The 26,839-nt window shown below is 43.3% G+C and overlaps 1 protein-coding gene across 1 annotated transcript in view; it reads right to left on the bottom strand.

Moving 5' to 3' along the window:
* The window catches only part of Gadl1 (glutamate decarboxylase like 1), a 152,047-nt gene that overhangs the window by 109,751 nt on the left and 15,457 nt on the right, over positions 1 to 26,839 (bottom strand). Inside the window, exons 6-10 of the mRNA XM_052729878.1 lie at positions 20,954 to 21,033; positions 20,745 to 20,799; positions 15,629 to 15,745; positions 10,900 to 10,964; positions 10,213 to 10,294 (exon numbers count right to left, since the gene is read on the bottom strand). Coding sequence (XP_052585838.1) covers positions 10,213 to 10,294; positions 10,900 to 10,964; positions 15,629 to 15,745; positions 20,745 to 20,799; positions 20,954 to 21,033 — 399 coding nt within the window. The remainder of the gene's footprint in view (positions 1 to 10,212; positions 10,295 to 10,899; positions 10,965 to 15,628; positions 15,746 to 20,744; positions 20,800 to 20,953; positions 21,034 to 26,839) is intronic.

The following is a 26,839-nucleotide window of genomic DNA, read 5'->3' as shown; positions in this document are numbered from 1 at the left end:
AATGTATGTCCTGTGCCATTATATATTAGAAGTATGTGATCTGCTTTTTTATTTTGATTTTGCAGGGGATTACAGTTAAGAGATTGCATGAATCTCAGATAAGACTTTGAACTTAAGACTTTTAAATAAGTTTGAAACTGTAATAGATTATGGGAACTTTTGAAGTTGGACTGAATGCATTTTTGCATTATAGTATGGCTACAAGCCTGTGGAGGCCTGAAATGTGGTGGTTTGAAACATAATGGCCCCCATAGGGAGTGGCACTATTAGGAGGTGTGGCTTTGTTGGAGGAAGTATGTCACTGTGGGGGTGGGCTTTGAGGGCTCTGCTCAAACTACTCCCAGTATGGAACACAGTTCTCTTCCTGTTGCCTTGTGGATCAAGATGTAGAATCCTCAGCTCTTTCTCCAGCACCATGTCTACCTGCATGCCACTATGTCTCGCCATGATGACAATGGACAAAACCTCTGGACTTGTAACCAGCCCCAATTAAATACTTTCCTTTATAAGAGTTGTGTGGCAATGGTGTCTCTTCACAGCAATAGAAATCCTAACTAAGACACCTATATAGTAAATAGTGGTTGATATTGGAGTGTGTGATCTTGGGTGTGTAATAACATACCCTAGAGACACTGTGAGCAACAGAGTTAATGTGCCACCCTCAATGATCCTGGATCTGAAAGTAATTACAGACTCCCTTATTAAAATTGATGACAGAAACAATACCAACAACTAAGTACCAAACCCCAATTGTACTGGTTTGCTGGTTGGAGATGACTATAGTGGACTTTGAAGAAAGACAGATGTTACACAACCCTTTTCCTAAATAAAAGTAAAACATGGTGGTCCCTTGTTGCTGACTGACAGTCTTTTCTACTGTGATGCAAGTAGACACATCAGTTGACAGCTGTATGAAAAGAATATGACTAGTCCCCTCCCTTCTCTTCCCCTCCCCTCTTTTCCTTCCTCCTTTTCTTCCTCCTTCCCTTCCTTTTCTTGTTCCCTCCTTCTCTCTCTCTCTCTTTCCTGTCCCTCTCCCTTCCCGTCTTTCCTCCCCCGCCCCTCTTTTTTTTCTTTTTAGCATTACCCTGCATGACTCACAGCACATCCTCAATAGATATGTGCTGGATAAATTTCCTTCCTTCTTCCTCCACACCTTCCCTTAAAGAAAACTAGATCTACAGCTGAGCCTCCTCCAGAAGGAATACAAATGGAATGGAATTGATCCTTGGTCTCTCAGGCCACACATTTGAAACCTTGGGAGCTGAGGATTGCCTGTGGATGTCTTGAATCAAGGATGATGCCTAAGAAGTCAGTATAAAATGTCACCAGTTAAAATTTGAAGAAAGATGTTTGCATCCATGTCTACAAGTGAACAGACATCTTGCCTAGCACAGTGTCATCCCTAAATACCCCTTGATGTCAAAGTTTAAACACATATATTCTCATATTCTCCTAGTGAGAATGTAACAAAACAAGTTCAGAAAATCGTCATGAATACTGATCATGATTATTCAGCTTCTAGGGATTTTATACAGAGTGAGTCTTGAAGATGGCAACTAAATTTGTGATTGCAAAAAGTTAACACAGGGGCTGGAGAGATGGCTCAGTTGTTAAGAGTGTGTACTTCTTTTGCAGAGGGCCTGAGTGCAGTTCCCAGCGCCCACAGACAGCTCACAACCTCCTGGAGCTCTAGCTCCAGGGGTTTCCAATGCCTCTGGCCTCACATGCAGACAAATACATGTGCATATAATTTTTTTAAAGTAGAAGATTAAAAATTAAAATCATCCAATAAGTCAGTCTTAAGGGGTTGGTCATGCAAATTACAGAATTATCAAATGATAGGATGCTTTTCAACTATTTAAAAATTCACAGAAAGGTATAGAACAATATTTATAATTGCATTTGAAGGGTGTTTGCCAAAAACAAAATGTGCTGCATATTTTATGGATTAACAATTAGGGGAGTATGCATCCTCTTAAAGGTGTGGGTGCTGTAGGAAACAGGCAAAGGGCATCTTCAGGTAAGCAATGTTCTTTTCTTCATCTTTCCTTCCTTTAGCACTTTGGAAATAGAAATATTAATATGAGTTTTTAAAATCCACTGTGTTTATGGCTGGAGGGCTAGCTTGATGAGTAAAACACCTCGCTGGGTAAATAGAAGGGCCAGAATTTGAATGCCCAGAGCCACCACAAATGTAGGAGCCCTCCTAGAGTCCCAGTGCTCAGGAGTTGGAGACAGAGACTCATTGAGCAAGGTGGCTGTCTAGATTAGCCAAATCAGCAATTTCTAGCTTCACATGAGAGACCCTGCCTCAGGGTTTAATGTGAACAGTGATCAAGGAAGACATTCACACCCAACATCAACTTATGCCCCCCTACACACATTTGCACATAAATTTACCAATACACATGCTCACATACACTACACACAGAACAACAACAGCAAAAAACCAATCCATAGTGCCACCGTTATCTTCGAAAATGAAAAGAAAGGAAGCCACGACCTGAATTCCCTGTGGTTGCTGAGTCTAACAAAGGGCTTTGCGGGTGAAGTCAGATGACGAAGTGGGCAGAAATGAAAAGGAGTGAGTGCTGCAAAGGACTTCTGTTAACATTCACTTGTGAGTCTTTAACAAACTAAAGCCCTTCCAATAAACACTCAGAAATTAGAAAGAGGATGTTGAGATTTCCCTTGTCTTTGCCACCGTAGAATTCATGCCTTTTACTTGCCATCAAAGGGCGAGAACATGCTCTGTTCCTCTGCAGCCACACGGGCACACACCTTTTACATTTGCAGTCAAGCTATTTATAATCACAGGTCTCTGGGGACAGCTCACCTTCTTTTCATCCTTGTGGAACAAAGGGGGTTCCTGAGAGTACTGTTTTAAGAGTGGCAAAGTGCTTTGTTCCTGCAGAGGCCCCTGACCAATGCAGGAAATTAGTCAGTGTGCCCACAATGAACCCCTCAGAACAGCCCCATGAACACTCTATGGAGTATAAAATTAGGGAGCTCATTTTCTTACCGCTATTTTCACCAATTTGCTGTCTTTCAACTAGAGTTATCCCTAACATCAGCTGCAGAAGGGAGTCTGAATTAAATTGCTATTCATGGGGCACCACTTGAGGTACACTCAGGCCTGAGTAGGGGTTAGCAATACGCTCAGTATCTATATAATGTGAATGTTTGTATTTCCAAACTCCCAAAAGGAGAATTTGGGGTGGAAGGAACTGAGATGCCTGGTTCTCCCCATTAAGGAAGTCTCCCCGCTGTGTGAGGCTGTGAGGGTAGAGCCCAAGTAGTAATGGAGACCTTGGGATGATGGAAGGGCCAAGACAGGTGAAGGCACCAAATGAAGTTTCCCCAAGAGAGGGGCCATGGATGTTGTAAATGGCAGGGACATAGAATCAAGGTTGTCCAAGCTCATTGGTGCTCAGATGATGCCTCTGGATATCCTGGAGATAAGACATGGACTGAGCTGAGCTGCAGGGTTTGGTGTGAGCCCTGCTGAGTTTCCATACTGCTGTGGTCCAGTCTTGGCTTCCTAGTCTACCATTCCTTGCCTTTCAAGTGAGGGTGCTTACTCTGTACCATTGTAGAATGGAAGTATGTAACTCAATTGCTAATTTTGCAGCAACTTATAGCTGAGAGTAGGCCCTGAATCTCAGAAGAGATTTGAATTCAGACTTTTAAGCAATGTTGGGAGTGTTTAGAATCTGAGCCTCTTCAAATGGAACTTGATGCATTTTACATCATGAGAATACCATGAACCTTTGGGAATGTGGTTTGAGTCTGTAAAGTGGCCCATAGGCTTATGTGTTCGACTATTTTGTCCCTAGCTTGTAGCATTATTTGGGCAGGTTGTAGAAACTTCAGGAGTGGGGACCAAGCGGGAGGAAATAGGTCACAGATACAGGTCCTTTTGGGTGTCCTTTCTCTCACTGCTTTTTGTGACATTCTTTCTGCTTTCTAGCATGCTAAGTTGTGGACAAGTGGAGCCACGCCCTTCCGCTGCCATGCATGCCTCCATCCCTTCTCTGCTAGGATGGGCTGAAATCAAGAGTGAAAATGAGCTCTTCTCCCTTCAGTTGCTTCTGTCTGGAGTTTTGCCCCAGTGTCAAAGGCAGGAACTGATACAGCGATGATAGATGAAAGTCACTCACTATCCTAAGAGTAAGATCCCATGGTGGGACAGCTTCAAGGTCGCTCAGACACTCTTCTCCCTCAAGCAGTCATAAAAGAACTCCTTGACTTTCTTCCCATATGGCAGGTCTTCCTTTCCCAGGGATTCTGTCCGGTACCAAGAGGAAGCTGAGCAAATAGGCCATGCTGAGTCACCTTCATCTATTACCTTTGTCCTCTGGTCATACTTCTGTATGGCCAGCCACAGAAATATCCTGTTTTCCTTTCATCCTGGTCTGTGGTGGTTTGAATAGGAATGGCCACTGTAGACTCATGGGTTTGAATGTTTGGCCCATCAGGAGTGGCACTATTAGGAGGTATATGGCCTTGTTGGAGTAGAAGTTGCCTTGTTGGAAGAAGTGTGTCACTGTGGGGGTGGGCTTGGAGGTCTCACATGCCCAATGTGGTACACAGTTCACTTCCTGCTGCCTGTGGATCAAGATGTAGAACTCTCAGCTCCTTCTCCAGCACCATGTCCACCTGCATAATACCCGCCATGATGATAATGGACTAAACCTCTGAACTGTAAGTCAGCCCCAGTTAAATGTTTTCCTTTATAAGAGTTGCTGTGGTCATGGTGTCTCTTCACAACAATTGAAACCCTAACTAAGACAAAGTCTTTTATCCCAATGCCAAGTTGAACTCAAGAATTCGCAATGTTAGGTAAGCCCTCTACCACTGTGGGATATTCCTCAGCCCCAAATTCCTCATTTTGAAGGGCTCCTGTGTCACATACAACTTTACCTAAATAGATTTGTTTGGCTCATTTCTTGTTAGTCTGTCTTTTGCTATAGAGCTGTGGTTCTCAATCTTCCTAATGTTACGACCCTTTAATACAGTTCCTCATGCTGTAGTTGTTACTTCATAACTAATTTTGCTACTGTCATGAATAGTAATGTAAATATCTGATATATGGGATGTCTGACATGCAACCCCTGTGAAAGGGTCATTTGACTCCTCCAGGGGTTGTGACCCACAGATTGAGAACCACTGCTGTAGAGACTTCAATGACAAAAACAAATATAGATATATATAGCTAGATAGATATACATATACATATACATATACATATACATATACATATATATATATATATATATATTTCCATACATGTTTGTTCTTCAAGTTCATTACATCACTCCCGTTCTAACTATCTTCCTGGCCATTCTGACCCGGCCTTCACCGGGAGTTCTGACTCTTCTATTCAATCCCCAACATTCTTCAAGATTGTGAAGGAAGTTTTATGTCAACTTCACAGGCTAGAGTCATCAAAGAGGAGGGAGTCTCAACTGAGAAAAGTGGCCTCATAAAGTATGGTATAGGCAAACCAATAGCACATTCTCTTAATTAGTGACTGAGGTGGGAGGGTCTAGCCCATTGTGGGTAGTGCCACCCTGGATTGGTGGTCCTGGGTTCTATAAGAAAGCAAGGTGAGGGAACCCATGGGGAGCAAGCCAGTAAGCAACTCCCTTCCATGACCTCTGTGTCATCTCCTGCCTCTAGGTTCCTGCTCTGTTTGAATTCCAGCTCTGGCTTTCCTCAGTGGACTGTTGATTCAGGATATATAAGCCAAATAAATCCTTTCCTCCTCAAGCTGTTTTTGGTCACGGTGTTTCATCACATCAATAGTGATCCTACCTAAAACAAAGACAGAGGTTTAAGTCTCTTTTTTCTAATTCCAAAGGTCCCCTGAAGGCTTCCAATCACCCCTAAGACAGCAGGTTTCATCTATGTTGACTTTTCTAGCCAAAACCTCTTATATATCAGCTGCCTTACTTAAATGGATGGTAGTCTCACATTTTAGATAGCCAACACTATGAGATTTATATATTTATATATTACGTTACATATTGTTATATTACATATATTATTAATATGTTATATATTACATATTCATATACTTATATCCAACACTAAAGAGATTTCATGCTCAAATTTTCCCTTACTTCACCTCAATAAAGAGCATAAGGCACTCAATTGCCGTGTCAACACTAAGAGAGTCAGCCATGACACTGGCTTCTCCTTCACCTCTCATAGGCAAGTGATCCTTCAGCCCTGTAGAGTTGATGTAATATAGATCAGGATATCATAACATTTTATCTAGCTTCCTTACTGTGATGGTTGACATTGGTTGTCAACTTGACAGGATCTAGAATCATCCGGAGGACAAGCAGATTCTGGGCATGCTCTGAGGGACTATCTAGATTAGGTTAGCTGGAATAGGAAGCCCCACCTTGACTGTGAGGGACACCATATCATGGGCTGGGCTTCTTGACTGAACATAAAGGGGAAAGTGACCTGAGTAACAGCCTCCATTGCTCTTGACTTCTCCGCTATGAACACAATTAGACCAGCTGCCGCATATGCCCGCCACCATGACTCCTCTACCATGACGGACTGTAGACTCAACTGTGAGTCCAGGAAATCTTTCCTCCCTTAATTTTGGTTTGGCCAGGGTATTTTTCACAGTATGAAACAAGTAACTTGTGCATTTGCCATCAACTTGTGCTTAGATGTGGCATTCCTTCCTTCCTTCTTACATTCATTCTTGCTCCCTTTTAATTCATTGCCCTAAATAAAAATTATTCAGAATGTTTTCCGTTTTTTAAAAGATTTTTTATAAGTGTTTTGCTTGCATGTATGTATGTGCACCACATGCATACCTGGTACCCAGAGAGGCAAGAAGAGGATGTAGGATCCCCTGGAACTGGAGTTACAGTTAGGAGCCACCATGTGGTTGCGGGGAACTATACCCAGGTCCTTTGCAGAAGTGCTCTTAACCACTGAGTCGTCTCTCAGTCCCAATACTGTCTAATTTTAAAGTTCTCTCCCTTTCTAAAGATCAATTCTGAAACCATTAGAATGATCTCTAAGTCATGGTGTGGTCTACCCACAGCTTCAACTTTTCATCTCATTTCCTGTTCATCTTCACGTTTTCATCCTGCTCAGTCAGCCTCAGTGAACTCCTTTCAGCTTTTGAAGTTGAACAAGGACTTTCTTTTCTTAGAAAATCTGCACATATTGTTCTTTGCACCTGGGAGAAGCGTGTGTCTCTCTGCTGTGAATTCTTGAAGTCTTACATCCTTTTCTGTATCAGATGGAAGTGCATTCGGCTGTGCACACAGCTTGCCCAAACAGAGATGGTTCCAAGGACACTTCATGTCACTTGCATCCTGTCACAGAGTCTGAAAACAGGTATTTTCAGGATTGTCACAACATTTCAAAGTTATTACCCAAGCGCAAGACTTTCTCCTTTCTTTTTTGACACTACGGACATGTTGGTGTTTCAATCTAAGGTCATTGCCTTATGTTCACAAGGTGGCTGCCAGAGATCTGTGTCTCTGATTCTATTAGCACTGCACTCAAATGAGAAAGGAAGGGAGAAATTTCATCTCATGCTTATCATCTTTATTAGAGACTCAAAGCCTTCATTGAATTGCCCTACATAGAATTGGCCAGATATCTGACATAGAGACTAAAAAGGAAGCTATTTGGTGGGTACTAAGGATGACAGGAATAGAACAAGAATGTAATAGCTCCTGCTCTTACAACCAAAGCATCTTGATGTTCTTCTGTGTACTCAGTATAATAGTAATCACTGAGTCAAATAGGTAAGGCTGGAAAGATGGCTCAGTGGTTAAAGCGCTCGCCACATAAGTATGAGGACCTAAGTTCAAATCTCCAGCATCCACATAAAATCCAGGTACAGTGGTGAATACCCATAATTCCAGCATTACAGGGGGTGAAGGGTGGGGCTAGGGGGCTGGTGGAGCTCAGAGGCTCACTGGCCAGCTAGTGTAGCAGAAACAGTGAACTCTGGGTTCAATGACAGACACTATCTCAAACAATGAAGTGTAGAAGCAATTAAAGAGGACATCCCATTGCCAGTCTCTCTCCTATTCTTGCTATTGCATGGTGAGTACATATGCACATACGTGTGTACATGAGCACACATCACACGCAGAGGTAAATATACCTATTCTGCGGTGGTCTTGTCTGCACATTTATAAACCCTCTGACTGTGGGAAATGTTTCACTGTTCAACTCCTAGAACAAGCACAGTGAAGAGCCTATCTGGGTCAGTCAAGTCAACTGGCTGAGAGACTGACTGAACGAATATGAAGCAGAACAAAGAGAAAGTGGGTGTAAATGTGACAGAAACCCTCAGAAACAAAACTCCTGGAAGTGATCGCCATTTCTCTCCTCTCCGGGCTGAGCTTTCTATTCCATGTGAATGAAAAATGAGTTTTTCCTCAAGAAAACTTGGACAGTTGCTTTGAGTGCTCAATTCCTTGCATGGTGCATGTAACTATATTAACTCTCAGTCACTCTGGGTGAGCAGGCATGTTGTTATTATTGAAATTTAGGGAAGAACTCATTTTTAAAAACATAAAGAAAAACATGTAACCCTTGTTAATGAGGTGCATGATTCAGAAGTGTATTGTCTACTTATATAAATGTGAGCCAGTTCTTTGGGAGGTCATTCAAATATGATTGGAGAAAAAGCCAGGAGAAACAGCTAGGAAGTTATATAAAGAGTACTCAGAACTTTCTGTCTAAATTTTCCATTGCTGAGCGCGTCACTCCAACAGATAGTTTGTCATTCAGGTCGGATGAGGAGGGAGAAAGAAAATGCCAAATGCCTGGCACACAGTGTGCATCTGGGCTGTTCTGTCCCTGAATCGAGTCCAAGAGGAAGTTGAGTTTACACCTATTTCTATCATGTCCTAAATATGCATCTGTGAGTAACTTGAGTGTTCTTTGACTCAAAATGGCACAATAGTCTTAAACTACCTCCAGTTATAAATACAGCCAATGCGCAGTTTTAAACTTAAACCAAAGGTCGAGTAGTATTGAATACAGTCACCTCTAACCAACTTGTGAATACAGTCAACTATAACCAACCTGTGAACACAATCAACCACAATCAACCTATGAAGACAGCCAACTATAACCAACCTGTGAATACAGTCAACTACAATCAACCTGTGAATACAATCAACAGTTAATCTATGAATAGTCAGCTACAACCAACCTAACAAAACATTTGGAGACAGATCAGATCTCTGAAAGTAGCTACTCCTGTAGATACAAAATCTTTTCTTAGTTTTGGATGGACACTCTGCTTGGCCATGTCGAAACACACAGGGTGCTAGCATACAAATATCACATTTATTTGTTTTTTTTTAAACCATTTAAATATCTCCACAGGCAAGAGGAAAACTTCAAGTTTTAAATATGTTTTCATTTGCAATAAAATTCCTTAAAAAAAAACAGAAATGATTTTCAGATTGGCAAAGGGAGTCCCCTCTGATGTAAACAGATGGCTGAGAAAGATCACCCACATGCTGAACACAGATCTTGAAGAGGCATTTCTAAGAATGAAGTAGCACTTCTCAGCCTGGGCCACTTCCCACAGGATCCTTATTTAACCCACAAAAAGCATGTCACTTATGCCTCTGGCCAAGAGGAGCTCAGCAGCCCCTGTCCCACTTGCCTAACAGTCATCCTGACTAGCATCCAACTTTTCCCTCATGCTCCAAAAAGAGCTTGAGCAAGCCATTCCCAATAAGCCAGTGTTTGCGATCAGTCCTTAACTAATATCCTCCCATAGAAACAGTCTGCTAAGCCCCAGCTGACCATATTAAGCATTTGAGTTAATGTGTGACACACATCTGTTCCACTTTCCCGGTGAGCAGAAACTTTGAGATGACTTAAATCCCAGACTCCATCAATGAGAGAGTGGGGGAAAGCAACATTTAAAACTCAGCTTTAAAATATAATCCAAATGAGGGTGTAAGAGACCATTTTGCTCTGACTAATAAGATTGTATACTGCCTCATTCAAATCCACAAAGCTACTAGGGAAGAAATACGAGCTCTTTATCTGACTCTATTTTTCATTTCAAGGTCACGGCCATTTCCTGGGGATCATCTTAGCCCAAGACAGCAAGGAATGAGCAACAATGTAGCTTCCAAAAACTGGGGTTTGAATGCACTGGATTGCTGAAGAACACTGAGAAAAACTTACAGATTTGTCCTTGATGAGTAGAGCAGAGCACTGGATTCCAGCCATCAGCATCTTGTGCGGGTTCCAGGCCACGGAGTGAGCCCTGTCGTGTCGAATAGAGAGAGAGAGAGAGAGAACTTGGAGAGGGGTTTGGCTAGCTACTGTAAGGAGAAGGAAGATACTAATGAGGCCTCATGTACAAGTTATCAATCCACCGGTTCCTCATTTGAGGGATGGGAACAATTTGGGGGCTGTTTTGTTTCAGAAAAGTAATTTTTGTAGTGTGTGTGTGTGTGTGTGTGTGTGTGTGTGTGTGTGTGTGGTGTGTGTGTGTTTAGAGAAAGAGAGAGAGAGGCTAGAGGTTGAACTTGGGCATCATTCCTCAGGATGCCAGCCAGCCTTTTGGATTTTTGAAACAGTCTTGTTGGGGTGGAGCTTGCTGATTAGCCTAGGATGCACAGCGGGGAGTCCTTGGGCTGGCCTATGCCTGCTTCTCCAGCACTGGCAGTATATGTGTATGCTACCACACATAGCAATTTTTCCTGTGAGTCCCAGGGGATGAACTCAGGTCCTTTTGTAAGTGCATCACTGAGTTATCTCTCCAGCCCTCATGGTCTGTTTTCTAAAGGCCACTCAGATGGAGACGTGCCAACAATTGTTTATTTTTCCTAAATAAAAGTCAACTGCAAAACAGGAAGCTCAATTTACCTGTGGATTCCATGAAGGAGTTGGCGGTGCTTTCTTGACACCAAAGCTGAGCCACCCCAGGAGGCCTGTTGAGATATTTAGATACCCAAAGTTACTTCAGTGTCATTTGCCTACCCATGAACTACCATGGCAACCCTACACATGTGTCCTTTGGTACTTCATTTGATATCATTCACTGACTTGCACTCTGGGGAGTTTGATCAGGCAATCGAACTAGGCAATCAGAACCCCAGTGTAGTAGATGGGCCCCAATGACTCAGATGTGAAGCCACACAAAAGAAATTGGTATATTAATAGACAATTGAGCTTTGTGTAGACCAAAAAAGGTTAAAAAGCTACAGTCCATGCCCTCTTGATGCCTTGGATCTAGAACAGCTGACATCTTCACAGTGTCACTATACACACTGTACTGTGAGTCATGAACAAAAGGCTAGAATTCCATCTGATGAATGAGAACATTGTTGGCAAAGTAGCTAGAAGGTCAACAGGGGTAAGGTAGGAGGAGATATTCTCTAAGGAAGATGAGATCTTTTTGGCCTACTGGTTCTCAGAAATATTTGCCAATGTAATATAGGAGGAGGATAAGAGAGAGGGGGCTTGGACCTTAAGGAAGTTACTTATTGGAAAGATGACTTCCTGAGCACCAGAGGATGGAGCAGAGAAAAAGAACAGGAATGGGGAGGCTTGTGGGAAGGGGTCAGGAAGGAAGGGAGGAGGAATCCAAATAGGGGCACTTAAGAGTTCATCTGGATCTTGAAAATTGTTCAGAAAAATGATGGGTGGCTGCATGGGGAGACTCTGGGGCCACTGGACCCTGAGCCCTGCTGAATGCTCTGAGATTCCCCCATGAAATCCCACAGCATCCTGTGAAGGACGGAGATATGACCATCTCTATTTCTGCGGGAAAACTAACTTTCAGATGTGCTAGGTAGATTGTTTGGGGTATCACGGGCAATCAAAATCAGATTGAGGATCCCAAACCTGTTCTCTTTACCTAATAGCATCATGGTTTAGTTGAAATGATCATTTGGCCAAATTAGAGAGTATATCATGGGAGGTTGAGGGGAATGGGAATGCTTCAGGCAACAGTTGAGCTCAAGAGCTGCCTAGCAGGCAAACACCATTTCCTTTCAATAATAAGTTTAAAGGAGGACAGATGCCATAGTTAAACAGCAGCAGGATGTGTGCAATCTAGAGGTAGAAGAAGTAAATGAGACACTCTCACAGCTCTCAGAGTATTGCTTAGTGCTGCCCGTTGGTAGCCAAGATAGTACAGCACCAGCCACACCATGGCCTTAAATTCCTGCAAGCATAACTCTTCCATTCAGGGAGAGGCAAGGCTGAGGCTACTGGGTGATGCAGTATAAGCTTGAGGATGAACTTACTCCAGCATCAGGCTTCTGCTAAGAGTGAACATATCACCAAGGTTCAGACCCTGGACCCAGTGGACTCCTGATTCAAAGAAATCCCCAAAGACTCCATGACCTCTTGTGTTTCCTGAAATTTTGTGAATGCCCAATTCCCAGGCAAAGGGTTAATAAACTGGGGTTGGCACTTAGTGTCCTTCCTACCACCTTCTCCATACTGCCGCATCCCACAGGCTCCACAAAGACCAGATTTGACTAAGGCTGGAAGCAAGCAGGACATGTTGGTCACAGCCCTTTCTGGTCCCACGCAGTTAACCAGCCTTATACCCTGCCCCTCATACAATCCCTGACTCTTCTTCACCCCCAAATACATACCTCCCAACCCTACTGAGCCACATTTACATTTACAATAATGAGAATTAAGAAGCCTTCTATTGGTTCACAAAGTCATTGTGCAGGATAGGCAGCCTCCATGAACAATTTTATTTCTCAGTAGATTTAAAAGGAGAAAACAAACAATCCACTGCTGATGGCAGGGCCCCACTTCTCCTTAGTTATCTTTCTCAGCTCTTAACTCTAGAATCTACAACATCAAACCACTTTTATGGTGAAGGACCTTGACTTTCTACCCTAGTAAAGACTGTTACTGAGTTCTTAGTACATGTTAAGCATCACAAGATATTTCTTTCTTATTGACTGGCTGATAAATAAATAAAGCTAACCTTGAAATACAGGTGGAGGCAGGAGTAGAACCAAGATTTCACAGCCTCCAAAGCCCATGAATTTAAAGACAATATGGGCTAGAGACATAGCTTAGTTGGTAGAATGCTTGTCTGTCATTCACCGGGCTCTGAGTACAATCCTCTGCTCTACACAAATAGGGAGTTATAGCATCTGCCTGTGATTCCAGCAGCTGGCGGATGGGGACAGGAGGACCAAGAATTCTTAAAGTCATCTTTGCCTATCTAGCAAGTTCATGAGACCTTATTCAAGAAATAGAGAAAGATAGAACGCTTGTATGCTCTGTGTGAATTGTGGCAACTGGTGGGAGGGAAGGGGAAACTCTGCCGGGAACCTGTGGGCTAGCGGATGCCACCAGCCCCTACTTCAGAGGTGACCAAGCCTTGAGGAGTCTCACATTCATTCTTACAGAGGAAAACAAGAAGAGACATCAACAGAACTGGAATGAATTAAGTTCCCTTAAAAAGGTATAAGAAGTCAAAACAACGATTGTAACTTTTAACATTAATGAACTGTGTATGTGTATGAAGTTCCCTGAAGTTACTTTCTATTGTAATCAAACTGTCCAACGGATTAGACACCTGCCACAATAAAAGATGAATAAACACTGTCTTGATGTTAGGATGTGTTTGTTTCCTTTATTCAGATATCTTCCATCTACTCAGAGAAGCTGTGGTCAAGTTTAACCTAATGTGACATGCACTGCTAGATGCCTACCGTGTGTAAACAGAATAAGCTGCTGCACCTTAAATGTATTCCTAATTATTGTCTTCAAAATTTAACCCTTAATTAAAAAAAATAGATCTTTTTGTTCATGTTTATAAATTGAAATTCTGACTAAGCCACATAAATCTCTCTAGGTCATTTCTAATTTTGAAGCTACCGTAGCTGTTATGTTCTGCGTAAACTTATAACCCCATTGATGTTTCTCTTAAGAGAGTGAAGTATTTAAGGAGAATGTTGATGTATTCAATTGTTTCTCCTTATTCACATGGTTAACAAAAGTGCTCACTTCATACTATCTTTTAGGACATTAAATATTACCACATTTCTATGGTGATAAAAATCAATAAAGTGTAAGTTAAAAAGTGAACAGCTACAAATACTCAAGCTCCATTAAGCGAAGTAAAAAATAATTCACCTGAAGCATAGCCATTGGTGTGTTAATCATGCCTGTGACTCCTGTGTCTGGTTCACCCAACATTACCATCAACTTAGTGAAAACCTTAAGGACTCAAGTGCTCTCTCTTGATCATTCTATACCCAATTGACTTCCAAAGAATAAAATGCTGTGAACTATAAAATTATATGCAGGGATGTCTCCTTAATGATTGGTCATCTTCTGCTCAGCAAGTTATTACATATTTCTTCTGATCTGGAGCATCTTGACTACTCTCCTGCCTGGGAAGATGCACTGAAGCCTCATGAGCATGTTCAACCATCCCTTTTCTAGGCTACATCCAAATCCTTGAATGTCTGACTTCATAGAAAATGAAAGAAGAGAGTAGGGAGAAGGAGGAGGGGAGGCAGGGAGAGAAGAGAGAGAAGGAATAAAAGGAAGGGAGAAGAAGGGGAGGGGAGAGGGAGGGAGGGGAAGAGAGTGCAAGAAAAAAGAAGAGAAGGGAAGGGAGGGGGAGGGGAGGAAGAGGAAAACAAAGAAGGGGAGAGAAGAAGGGGAGGATGAGGGGAGGGTGGACAGGGAATGAAGGAGCAGAAAGAGAAGGGAGATGGAAGAAAGGGGAATGGGGAGAGGGAGAAAAAGGAAAAGGAGGGAGAGAGATGAGGAATGGGAGGGAAGGGAGGGAATGGAAAAGCCATGTCAAGCACACTTAGCTGGCTGGATTCAACTTTTAACCCTGAATAAGTAGACCTTTAATAAAAATTACCTTTAGCTTAGAGGAAAATGTGTTCTGCACAACCTCAGGACTTATGAAATGAATTAGAAAAAATCCAACCCTTTAAGTTGGAAAATTATGAAGAATATAAATTATATCAATTTCCCTCAAACAATTATCTACTATGGATCCAGCTAAAACCTGCTTTAATTAAGACATGCAATTATATAATGCAGGATAGGGTTTTTTTTTTTTTTTGCATTTTCTTACTGATTGGAATCATATCATTTTATAGCTGGAAGATACTTTTCTCCAGATTTTATCAGCCTTCTCCCCCGCCCCTGCAACCGAAGCAACTGCGGACACAGAGTTGAGCACAGGAAGATGATGCGGATTAGAACTCAACTCATGACCTCCTGCTTCCACTGTCACTGTTCCCGAACACTGCATTGCCTTGTTGATTCAGGGACCAAAAAGACGGCTCATGGGAAAGTCCCATGGAATCCACAGAACAAAATCAAAACAGATCTGAGGCCTTAGGATCTTTGGGAAGCCTTAAAGGAATGACATGCTCATTTCCCAAGTGAGAAGCACAACTGAAAGTAGGAAGCTTCTAGATCCTGAGAGTAGGAGAAGCTGGGAAAGCAGGAGAAGGTAGGAGAAGCTGGGAAGCCAGGAGAAGCTGAGAAGGCAGGAGAAGCTGGGAAGCCAGGAGAAGCTGGGAAGCCAGGAGAAGCTGAAAAGGACTTGGAAGTTGGACAGACATGGACACACAGATGAACTTACATCCACGTGGAGCCAGAGGGCATGCCTCTCACAGACCTCAGCAATCTCATCCAGGGGGTCGAAGGCACCCAGCACGGTGGTGCCAGATGTGGCACAGACAAGAAATGGCACTGCCCCCTGAGGAAAGAAGCCAATCACAGAGAGAATCTTCACCACCTTTGTGAAATCCACCCTGTTGGAAGCTGGTGAACACAGGGGTTATGGATCTGGAGCCAAACAGAGCCTCTTTGGAGGTCATGGTTGATTCAGTGAGTGTTTGGATACTTCCATACTATGTGGCCTTGGGTCATTATAAAGAGGTTGAGCACAGTGAGAAAATGCTATAATATGGCCCTCCATTGATCCAGATCAACGGTTAGAGTCAAGATTATTGCTGTCAGTTTCTGTTGGTTGCATTCTGTCTGGTGATGGCCCAGGTCCAAAGTTGATAACCCCACCGGTAATGACAAAATGTCATTCTGGGGGCTTCCTGCTTGCTCTTGAGGAAAGAGCTTGGGCTTCTATCAAGCCTGCATTGCCCCCTCTCACCTAAATAAATAGAGGCAGGACTGGTGGGCAAAATTCTGGCCCCAGGGGTGAACCACGCAGGCCTGTCTGCTTATCTAAGTAAATACAGCTGGCAGGCAAAGAAAAAAAAATCAAGTGTAGACACAGAACAAGCTGAGAACAGAGAGAAGGAGGCAATGTCACAGGGGAGGGTTGTCCATATGGGGACAGCCCTGGATAAATTCCCAGCATGTGATGGGAAGAGGACCTGCCTCATCCTTGTCTCCGTACTCTCCTCATACAGCTGATGCCTGCATCTTGTAAACTGAGCAGATGTCAGTGGACCATGGGCAAGAAAAGGAGATCATAGGCGTAACACAGAGATGAAAAACAATTGCAAGCAAGTTAGCTGGTGAACACACCAGCAGGCTTCATGCCAATCAGGCAAGGAAAGGGAGAAAGGGATGTTCCCAAACTTATTAATGCCAGCATGGTGGCAGAGGTGTGTTACTTACTGTGACAGAGACAGCTTACAGACAACTGTGGGATTGTGAGTAGCTATGACTCTAGGGTTTCAAAATATTTGAGGAATAAGACACTCCTAACATTTTATTTCCTCTGAAAATTGTTTTACTCTCATTTAGCTTAGAGCTGATTTCCCTCAGTTTTATGGTGAAGTTCATTGTTATCACAATAGAATCTTATCTCTTCGCATGCTGTAGGCACTTGTGTTTGAACCACAACTTATTACAATTTAACTGACCTTTTGATAGAAAGATGTTATTTCTCAATGGAAAGTGGGGCAGAGCAAGGCCACTGGGTCCCACATCCCCCAACTGAGATTCCCAGGAGTCAGAGTGACAGCACAGAATGAATCCAGTTGTCATCTGGGGAGACAGCTGTGACACACAGGGCTGGGTCTACCCCAACCCTTTCAGAGCCAGGCCAGGAGGTGACAGAGCCCCCACTGGGGAACCATGAGCTTGGGGAATTCTTCCCTGTACTCAACCACAATTGATTAAGTCTTTATCATGTCAGTGACCTAAACGGAATGAGAACAGAGTCACATCAATCATGCAAAGCAACACACAAATGTTATTTGCTAGACTGTTTTCGGCAGCTTGAATGGTGGGCTCTTCCCCATAAACTGTATGATGCTCTGACAAACTTGCAAAAATACCTGTAGAAGCCAGCAGAAGAGTCTAATGGGTTATGTTTACCTATCAAATCACGTGCTTTTAATAGGCTCAGAAATCACATGTTTATGTGTGGATTTAACCTTCCCTGTGTTTTTCTTTCCTCACTTCTTGCCATGAACTACAAAGTTCAGGAATCAGTATTGATCGCACACTGCCTGGGAGCTGTATTCCATAAGAAAATTTGTCACTTCAAACACTCGTGCTCAAAACTACCTGGAAATATTCGGTGGTCCTGCTCGCTGGGCTGGTCAATAACTACATTGTTGGTGCCCTGCAGTTTGCACCGTCTTCATAATGGTATCAAGCAAAGGTCACCCCCTAAAAGATGTTTGAATGGGTTGTTGTGGCTCAGAGAGTTCATCCCCAGCACAAAAACCCATGCTGATGCTCAGCTCCCTGTGTCTGAAGTAATAAGAAGGAAACACTAAAACACAGACAAGCAGGTCTGAACCACTGAGGTCCGCAAAGCCTCCCATCATGGGGCATTGTCTCCAAATGGATGTGAGGCTGGTTGCTGGTGAATCCATGCCCACGTAGGCACTGACTTCAAAGGAAACTGGGCAGAAACACCAGTGTGTCCCTGCTGCCCTCCTTTTCAATGTGCCTGAAGCAATTTTCACTTTTCATGAACTTCTGTTCTCGGGTTCTCAACTTCAGAATTATGTCAGTTTCCTATACCTGGGGTGTCAAGACAAACCACCAATTGAAGAAGAGAAGTAATGACTACAGTAGAATCAAAGTAACTATGTTAGAAATATGAATTGTTAATGACACCAACACAGGAGGCTGTGTTTAAGGGAGGGTGGAAAATGATCTCAGAACATTGAGAATTGGTAAATCAGGCAAAACAAGGAAGTGTGTATCCTTCTAGGGGAAATCATCTCCTTGGGGAAATTAAGTAGTGATGAGGAAGCAGTTTTGTGTATAGTGGAAAGTCTGCCAATGAGTGAGGGAGGAGAGGAGAGTGAGTTCCAAAGTCACCTAAAGAAGGAATGCTCTAGCCAATGATCACTAGGGTAGCCAGATCTGAGAGGTGGGGGTAAGCGGGGCTTGACAGTGGATGGGTGGATCCCATTGACCAATGTCATCACAGAGGGAGGCAGGAGTGTCTCCACAAGGAAGGACAAAATGTAAAACATGGAAAGAAATCCTGCTTGAATCCCACGGAGGTAAGCACCACAGTACAGGAGACTCAAGAACAGACAGTGCGGAGGAGACATCAGAGTCCTCAGCCTCAGTGTGAGCTATAAACTCAGGGACGTGCATGCTTCTCCACATCAATTCAGGGCATCAATGTAGAGGGGAAAGAAGCTGTGGATCAGCAAAAAGTGTATCTGACCTACCAACCATACATGACATAGCAACCTTATGTGGGGTCTTCCTTAAGTAAGCCAGATGTTGTTTTTTATAGTAAAGGGGAATTTTTAAGATAGACTGAATATTTGATTATATTAAGTGATTGCCTTTAAATATAATCATAATACTAGTAAATAAGAGTGCATCTACTTTACAGATATACGCAGATATTTATGGATCAATGGAATGATGCCAGATGTTTGTGTCAGACAGATCTTGGAGTGGCAGAAGGGGCTGGGGTGGAGGTGGAAGAGAAGGCAAGCAGTCTCCGTGAGTGCTGAGTGTGCACGGTGAGTGCTAAGAGGCGTGCTGCATCTGCTCTGTAAATGTCCAGGGCCATCGACAGTGAAAAATGTAAAAGAAGAGAGATAAACCGATGGATGGATAGATATATGGTAGGTAGATAGATAGATAGATACATAGATGATAGATAGATAGATAGATACATACATACATACATACATACATACATACATACATAGATGATAGATAGATAGATACATACATACATACATACATAGATACATAGATGATAGATAGATGATAGATAGATAGATAGATAGATAGATAGATAGATAGATAGATAGATAGATGACAGACAGACAGGCAGAAAGAGGGAGAGGAAAGGAAGAGGGAATGGAAGGGATGGGAGGGGAAGGAAAGGGAAGGGAAGAGCACTGGGTAGCTTGAGAAATGGAGGGAAGGAAGAAAGAACATGACCTGTGCAAGCAGGATACTCAGCATCCACAACCATTGAGCACGCCTAGCATCATACAAGTTCTTCTCAATAGGAAATTGGGCAGGAAACGATGAAAGTAAGCCTAGAAGGAAGCATCTGAGGTTCACTGTAAAAAAGACAAAACTCAACAAAGCACCTGACAGTATTTTGGAGAATTTTACCTAAAGTGAGAGGGTGACATGTGAACCCCACAGACAATGATCATGTCTACACAGTATTAAGATGTTAGTTACAAAGATACATGTAGGTTTGAGGGCGCACATCTGAAGGCAATGCACCTACAATAATCACAGACTTTAAGTATACACTCCAAAGCCAGCAAGATGGCTCAGAGAACAAAGACACCTGCTTCCAAGCCTGAAAAATCTAAGTTCGTTCCTCCGAACCCACACGGTGGAAGGAGAGATCCAGCTCTCAAAAGCTGTCCTCTAACCTCCCTGTGTGAGCCATGACATGCGCCCCCTCCCCTCCAAATAAATAAAATGTACTATTTAAAAAGTTTAGCATAGACTGTGGACCAACTACAGTAATCTAGACTATCCCAAGGTGAAGTAATGTTATGAAATCTGAAAAGATGAATATAACAGCAGAAATACAATATTAAGGCTTAAAGTAATGAACGCATCCATCTTCAAGTGCAAACGCCTGTGAGAATAGACCATTTGCCTAAACCACCTGTTTAAGGCATAGCTGTAGCTCCATAGCAGTGGGGGAGGGGAGGGTAGGATGGGAGGAAACAGTAGAAAGGCAGCATAGGTGCAACAAAGCGTTTGGGCCCAAGAAGTAATCAGTGAACAGAGCAGCGAGGAGCACTCTCAGAATCCTGTGTCAAGGCCAGCCTTGCCGGGTCACAGCAGAAAAGCATGGTCAGACTTCCTCTATTCAAGCAGCTCAGGAAGGTAGAACATTCAGAGCGCTACAGCAAGCAATCCCCCAAATGAGGACAGGGAGAGATGGAGACCCACCCTAAAAGCTTGGCAGATATGTGTGTTTGAGCGTCCAGGAGGAAGAGCTACATAGGAAACTGGATACTGGAATTCTTCAGGAAGACTCGATAAAACTTTAGGGACAATTGAGCCAAGAATCCCAAATATCATGACACCAGGGTTGACAGACTCCAGCCACCCAGGAATGAGAATGACTGAGAATGTGGAGAGCCAGGCACCAGGAAGTAGGACGGATGTAAAACAGTACCGAGGTTTCCTATTTAAACCGCAGCACACTCTTCTCTCACCTCCTCATAGAGTGCTGCTGGTGGTCTGCATTCTCTCCACTACTCTCTGCCTGGTAAGCAGATGCCCTCCCCACCCCCTTCTCATCTCTCTCTCATTCTCACCTCTTTTCTCGCTTGCCAGATTCGTTTCTCCAACTCCTCGGGTATCATTTTACCTCTGAGGGATAGAGTTAAGACATTGAGTTATGCCCAGTCTTTTGCAGGCAACGGAAGTGCTTTTAGATAGCCAAGTTTCTTCCTTCCACCCACGACCTCTACCCATGAGGCTTCTGCCCCTGCCCCTGCCCCTGCCCCTGCTCCTGCCCCATTACCTTCCATCTGTTTCCACAAAGTACACATTCTGGGTGCCAATCCCAAGGAAGGAGGCCGCTTTCTTCATGGAGTAATGACACTGAATTAGAGGGTGAGGGAGAGACAGAGATGAATATAGAGCATGGAACATGTATTATTTATTATCTAAACCACAGTGTGTCTTTATAGTGCAGCACAATCTTTGAAACATGATTGCATAGAAGAAAAAAGAAAATCATAATTGAACTGAGCTGTTTAATGAGTGGCAGAGACCGTTGACTTTAGGGTCGGAGAAAGTGGCAGTTTGGGAACCTTGAATAAATAATGAAGTCTTGAAGACTAGGTTTTCCAGTCCAGAAAGTGCTGTGTCAATAAAACCTATTCCATCAGCTTGTCACAGAAAGACATGGGTCAACATGTGAACCCAGCTTAATTCATGGCACAAACGTGGTCACTGGAGGCTCTTGGCATCTGTAAGAATTTAAAAAGTTGCTATTGACACTACTATTATGGGTGAGCTCATGGAAGCTTAAAATCTAGTCTACTCCAACTGGAAACCCTCTGAAGAGAGACAAGATGCTACCTCAAAAGTGATAAGAGAAGGTTTAATTATTTCCTGGGGAAAAATGATGGATTTTAACATTGGTCAGACTATTGACCAATTTTATGACATGGAGAGCAAGGCTGAAATTAGACCTATGGGAATATGGCTAACATCCCATGTACCAAAGTGACCCCCCTAGGTAATAACTGTACTCCATCACGGTGTGAATGAGGTCAATAGTTGGTTCTGCAGATGTAGCCTATTTCTTGTTGACAAACACTGGCAAGATGGAGACAGTGAACCTCCACACTTACCACTCAAAGCCTACAACATAATTACATTCAAACACTGAAGATGCTGTTCTTTGTGTGAAGGGGGACAGGTGGCCAATTCATTTCTTTTTCATGCCAGAAAAACAAATGTGATAAGGAACATTATTGTAAAAAAAATAGCTTTAATTTGTAGGGATGAATGCATTAGAAGAATAGTTGTGCCTTCACACTTAACTTGATATATTCCCTCAAATGTGGTAATTTTTTTTCTCCTTTTGTCAAATGGGAAGTTCTTTTTCTAAAACCCTATAAAAATAAAATGCAGAAGGAGTCATACCATCAGGAAAAATGAGACCATCCTAAATAATTAATTTCCAAATATCAAGCAGGACACATCCCAAGTGCCCACAGGATGCATTTATTTCAGGGTGTCACAGAACATATGCATATCGGACGGCAATAATTGTACACAAAAAATGTAATTAATGTCTCCTGGCTACAGCTGCCTGTGCTGGCTGGAGGTAGCGTGCCTGCCATAACAAAGGTGACATAGCCAAGGTGAATTATTTCTCACCAGAGATGTGGGATCTGCCAGCCGAACAGCTATTGATTTCCTAATGATAAATGCTAGCCTGCCTCCAGTGACGTCTGACTGTAAGGAAAAGCACAGCCCTCTCCCCACAAGCAACAGCACACTGCTCCAACCAATGCTCTGCTGAGCAAAAATCTAGACTCAGAATCAGAACAAAGGTCATGGAGTTAACGTCCAGGACGTCAGGGCCAGAAACAACCCGGTATCACCCTCAAATGCAGAGCAACAATTTTTTTTTTAATGTCTACCAACTAAAAGCCAGAAATCTGAGAGTTTTGGAGAAGGGTCCTGGAAGTGGAAAAAGAACAGTGACACTTCACATACATTGACTAGTTAATGGGAAGAGAAAACCTAGATGGCTTGACCTGAGAAGTAATAACTGCATTCTGAAGTAAACGGTGGTTGTTTCCATGACTGGCCAAAGATAAATTGGACATTCTAAAACCCAGACTCCCCATAGGCTTTTTTTTTTCTTTTTTCTTTTCTTTTTTTTTTTTTTTTTTTTTTTGGTTTTTCGAGACAGTCTGTAGTTTTGCGCCTTTCCTGGAACTCACTTTGTAGACCAGGCTGGCCTCGAACTCACAGAGATCCACCTGCCTCTGCCTCCCGAGTGCTGGGATTAAAGGCGTGCGCCACCACTTAAATCTACATATGGCATACCCACCCCAGTGGGTACCAGTTTCTACGAAGATGAAACAATAAACAAGCTCCAACATGAAAGTCAGCCCCGAGCTGAAGTTTCACTTTCTGGATCTTGTGAGGATGCTTTTCTGTGACCTGGGATATTTTCCCTGTGATCTTGGCTCTCAGGATGAATTGCTGATTTCACCTTGGTGTGTGTTGTGTCCAGTATACAGTGGGTCTAGTGCTGACTAATTGGATGCTCAAATTTTCAAGTAGGGAGAGTAGAGTTTATCAGTGTTATCAGTGTTTCAGGGAGGGAGAGCAGAAGCACTCTGGATATTTCTCCAAGATCATAAAATTAGTCCCATTCCTAATGATGGGTCAACCAAGGTGGATGGCCTTCACCTTCATGATCTATACTACATCTTAAAGGGCACTTGTTTTCTTGTTGGGAAGGCCTGGGATCCATCCCATTCTAGCTCAGGGCCTGCTAAGCAGCTATTTCCTCTGAATGAAAACATTCCTGGAAGGCTCAGGAAGTAAGGAAGACCAACAAGACTCAGGGAGCTCCTGAAACTTAGGAGACTCGTGAGGCCCCTCTTCATCAACTGTTGCCAGGAGAAGAAATTCTTCAGGCAGCTGAATCACCTGACAGTCAACCCCAGGGTTTCTGCTTTCATGAGTCCCACCATGAGTCCCACCGTGCTGGACTGGCTTTTCAAATGCTGTTGACTTTGGGGTACCCATGCTCCTGGATGCAACACCCTATCCATCACCCATACTCCTTTAAGTAACCCCAGTAAGTTCACTGGTTCACTGGAGAGACTATGTGGCATTGTTTCCTTGCTGTGTCACATATGCCCTATCTGAGGTGGGTAGATGTTTGGTCACTGTTCCTCAGGGGAAGTAGCTCATTGGGGAAGCACTAAGGCACAGGGCTGAAGGAGGACCAGCTCTGAGTCAAGCATCCTACATCTCTCACTTTCTTCCCCAGTGCCAGCCATGCTTAGGAGGAACTGGTTGGGTCACTGCCTGGAAGGTAACAGTTTCTTTTTTACCCTCCTCATCTTGTAGTGCCAGACAATGATCTCTGTTTTGTGTTGGTTCTAAAAATAATCTGCTCTGCTCATAAACCTCAACAACCCATGATCACTATGTACTGAAGACACTCACAGCAAAGTACTCACCCAGTCACAAAAATAAAACTTTACTACTTCTCTCCAAATGTCTCCTTTTCTTTGATCTCCTTTCAGCACTGGAAAGGACATTGTGGATTTAGTGACAGCTCAGGAGTCTGCCGTGATGATCTTGCTGGTAGATAGCAAGAGGCAAATTACAGATAAAGAGGAGAGTATGCAAAAATACCTTCTGTGCTAGACATATGCATTCTATAACCCAAGGCGCAAGACAGGGATGCAGGGAGGTGGGACAAGGTGAAAACAGAAAAGAGACTGATCGAGCCATGGAAGGATGTGAGCTGCGGAATGCCTACTAACTAAACTCCTAAAAGCAAACAGTGATGTACAACCAATGACTACCCTAGGCCTTGAGAACTTCACTAAACACAACATTGAGTAATTCTGTTTTCTAACTAAATAGTGGGTCGATTTGTTATAATAAGCAATGAAGGGATGGTCATTAAAACAGAAATGAAATTAATGCATATGCTCTGACCCCAGCAGGGAAAGAAAGAAACTGTGGGTAGCATGGGGATGAAAAGGTTGACTCTATGAATGTATTCTCAAGCCAAAGTGAGCTCACAGAGATGGGATTCACACTTGTTTGGTTTTCTGGACACAATTTCTGCTGGCATGTCAGCCACCCATGCTCCTGGGAGACTGGAAAGATCACTTAGTTCTGACTTCATAATAACATGAGAATCCAGTGTCTTCTCACCCTCTTCACCTGGACTACTGGTCAACCCCATCACTATCTTCCTTCTCAACCTCCATCAAACTTCTTCCCTTTTCTGGGGCATCTCTTCCAGAAAAAGACTCTAGTAAAGAAGTATTAAACCAAGTGAAGATGGAAAGTGCAAAAAGACATGGGATAGAAGACAGAAACAGGATTTCATCAGCCTGCCCAGGGGATGAAGCAGGACCGTATCTCCAATGACTTGGGTCCCTAAGTCTGAAATAGTTGGAGTTGCCTCAGAGAGAGGGGAATTGTATCCCATAATAATCCTATGAGTAAGTATTTTCACAGTTCCAGACATCCTCCTCTGCCTACAGAAGACACAGCTTATGAAGAGGTAAGATGCTGACAGCGAGGTACCCCTCAGGTGAGAGTCTTCAAAGGGGCCTGCCACCCTCCCTCCTGCTCTCCTGTCAGTGCAGCACTAGCCAGAGCCAAAGGCAGGAGGAAAACACAGCACTTGGCTAGGGTCCTTTCTGCAGAGGACCCCTCAAGGCACAAACTCTTGCTAAAATAAACTAATGTTTTTCTCTTAGAAAAAAAAATGAATGCCCAGGAAAGCCCAAGTGGAAGTCACAGACAATGTTCAAATTTTACTTCATTTTTATTGTTGTTGTTGGTGGTGGTTTTGTCTTGTTTTTGTTTTTGTTTGTTTGTTTCTTTGTTTGTTTTTCTATTTTAAGTAGCATAAAAAGTAACAAGTCTCCTCTTGACATTTTCATACATGCTCTGTTTTGGCAGGTCTTACTCCTCAACCCAACTCCTCCTCACCCGTATAACCTCCATCCCCCGCTTACCTTTCCAGGCCTAGTGATACACTTTTCACTTTCAAGTCACATGTGTGTGTGCCCTGTTTTGTCTGACCTTGGAAACTAAATAAAACCAGGCCTGGTTAGTACTTGGATGGGAGGCCACCGCAAGTTTTTGATGGGATAGCTAGTGCTCCTGATCTGGGAATGAACAGAGGTTTCCACTGGAAATACACAAAAGTAGAACACAGCGTGTAGGACTCTTTCTGATAGGACTGCTCTTAATCTGGACCATCCATTTATACCCATCTCACTGGGGCTGGCTCTTTCTCTTCCCATTGACCATGGCTACTTCCTCTTCTAATATGGGCCAGATTCCACTTTACAGGCAATAACCCATTCAGTCTTTGCAATCAACTACTCTTTGGTGAGCACTGTGTGGCTGTTGGATTGCTTTTGTGGGTCCATTTGCTCAGGAATCCTTGACTCCAGACCCTTTGCAAGAAGACCTTGCATAAGTTCACTCAGCTCAAATTCCACTTTCTTGACATTTGAATCTGGGTCTGAGCATTGTCTTGCTTTTCTACAAAAATGAGCCTGGAATGACAGTGTACCAGTCTGACTCTAGAACTCAGTGGGTGGTATGTCCCCAGCTTTCTCAGGGAGTGCTCGCACTGCCTGTTGGAGTGCACTGTGCACAGGACACACAGGGTGGAGAGAGGTCCCTAGGACCACTCAGCTAGGCCACTCCTGTACCAGCCATGGGAAAGAGCCCAGCCATGAATGTCACAACTTTCCAGGTGCTGGGAGGCTTAAAGTTGGTGACACAGCTGTAGGTCTAGGCTGCTGGACTTTGGGGTAATTTGAGACAAATGCCAACTGATAGATTGTTTTACAAACTAGGAAAGCAAAGCACAGAGGTGGCAATCACCTTTGCTAAGGTCACTCGGATAATATGTGCTGGAGACTGGACTCAAATCTGGCCTAGTTCAATGTGCATGCACTCATCATCACCCTCACCTTATACTTCAGGGGACAGAGAAATAAGATGCAAGAACTTGGGTGTCACTGGATTATATGTGTGTGTATCACTTTATGTTTGCCTCTGTGTGTGTGTGGGGTGTGTGTGTGTGTGTGTGTGTGTGTGTGTGTGTGTGTATAACATCAGTGGCTACTGAATCCCCCTGCCTTCCTCTATATCTTGTAAAGAA

The sequence above is a fragment of the Peromyscus californicus genome, unplaced genomic scaffold, assembly GCF_007827085.1.
Source record: "Peromyscus californicus insignis strain IS unplaced genomic scaffold, ASM782708v3 Scaffold_11__1_contigs__length_118956290, whole genome shotgun sequence".
Taxonomy (NCBI): domain Eukaryota; kingdom Metazoa; phylum Chordata; class Mammalia; order Rodentia; family Cricetidae; genus Peromyscus; species Peromyscus californicus.
The sequence above is the reverse complement of the archived record's forward strand: the minus strand, read 5'-3'. Positions and strand labels throughout refer to the sequence as shown.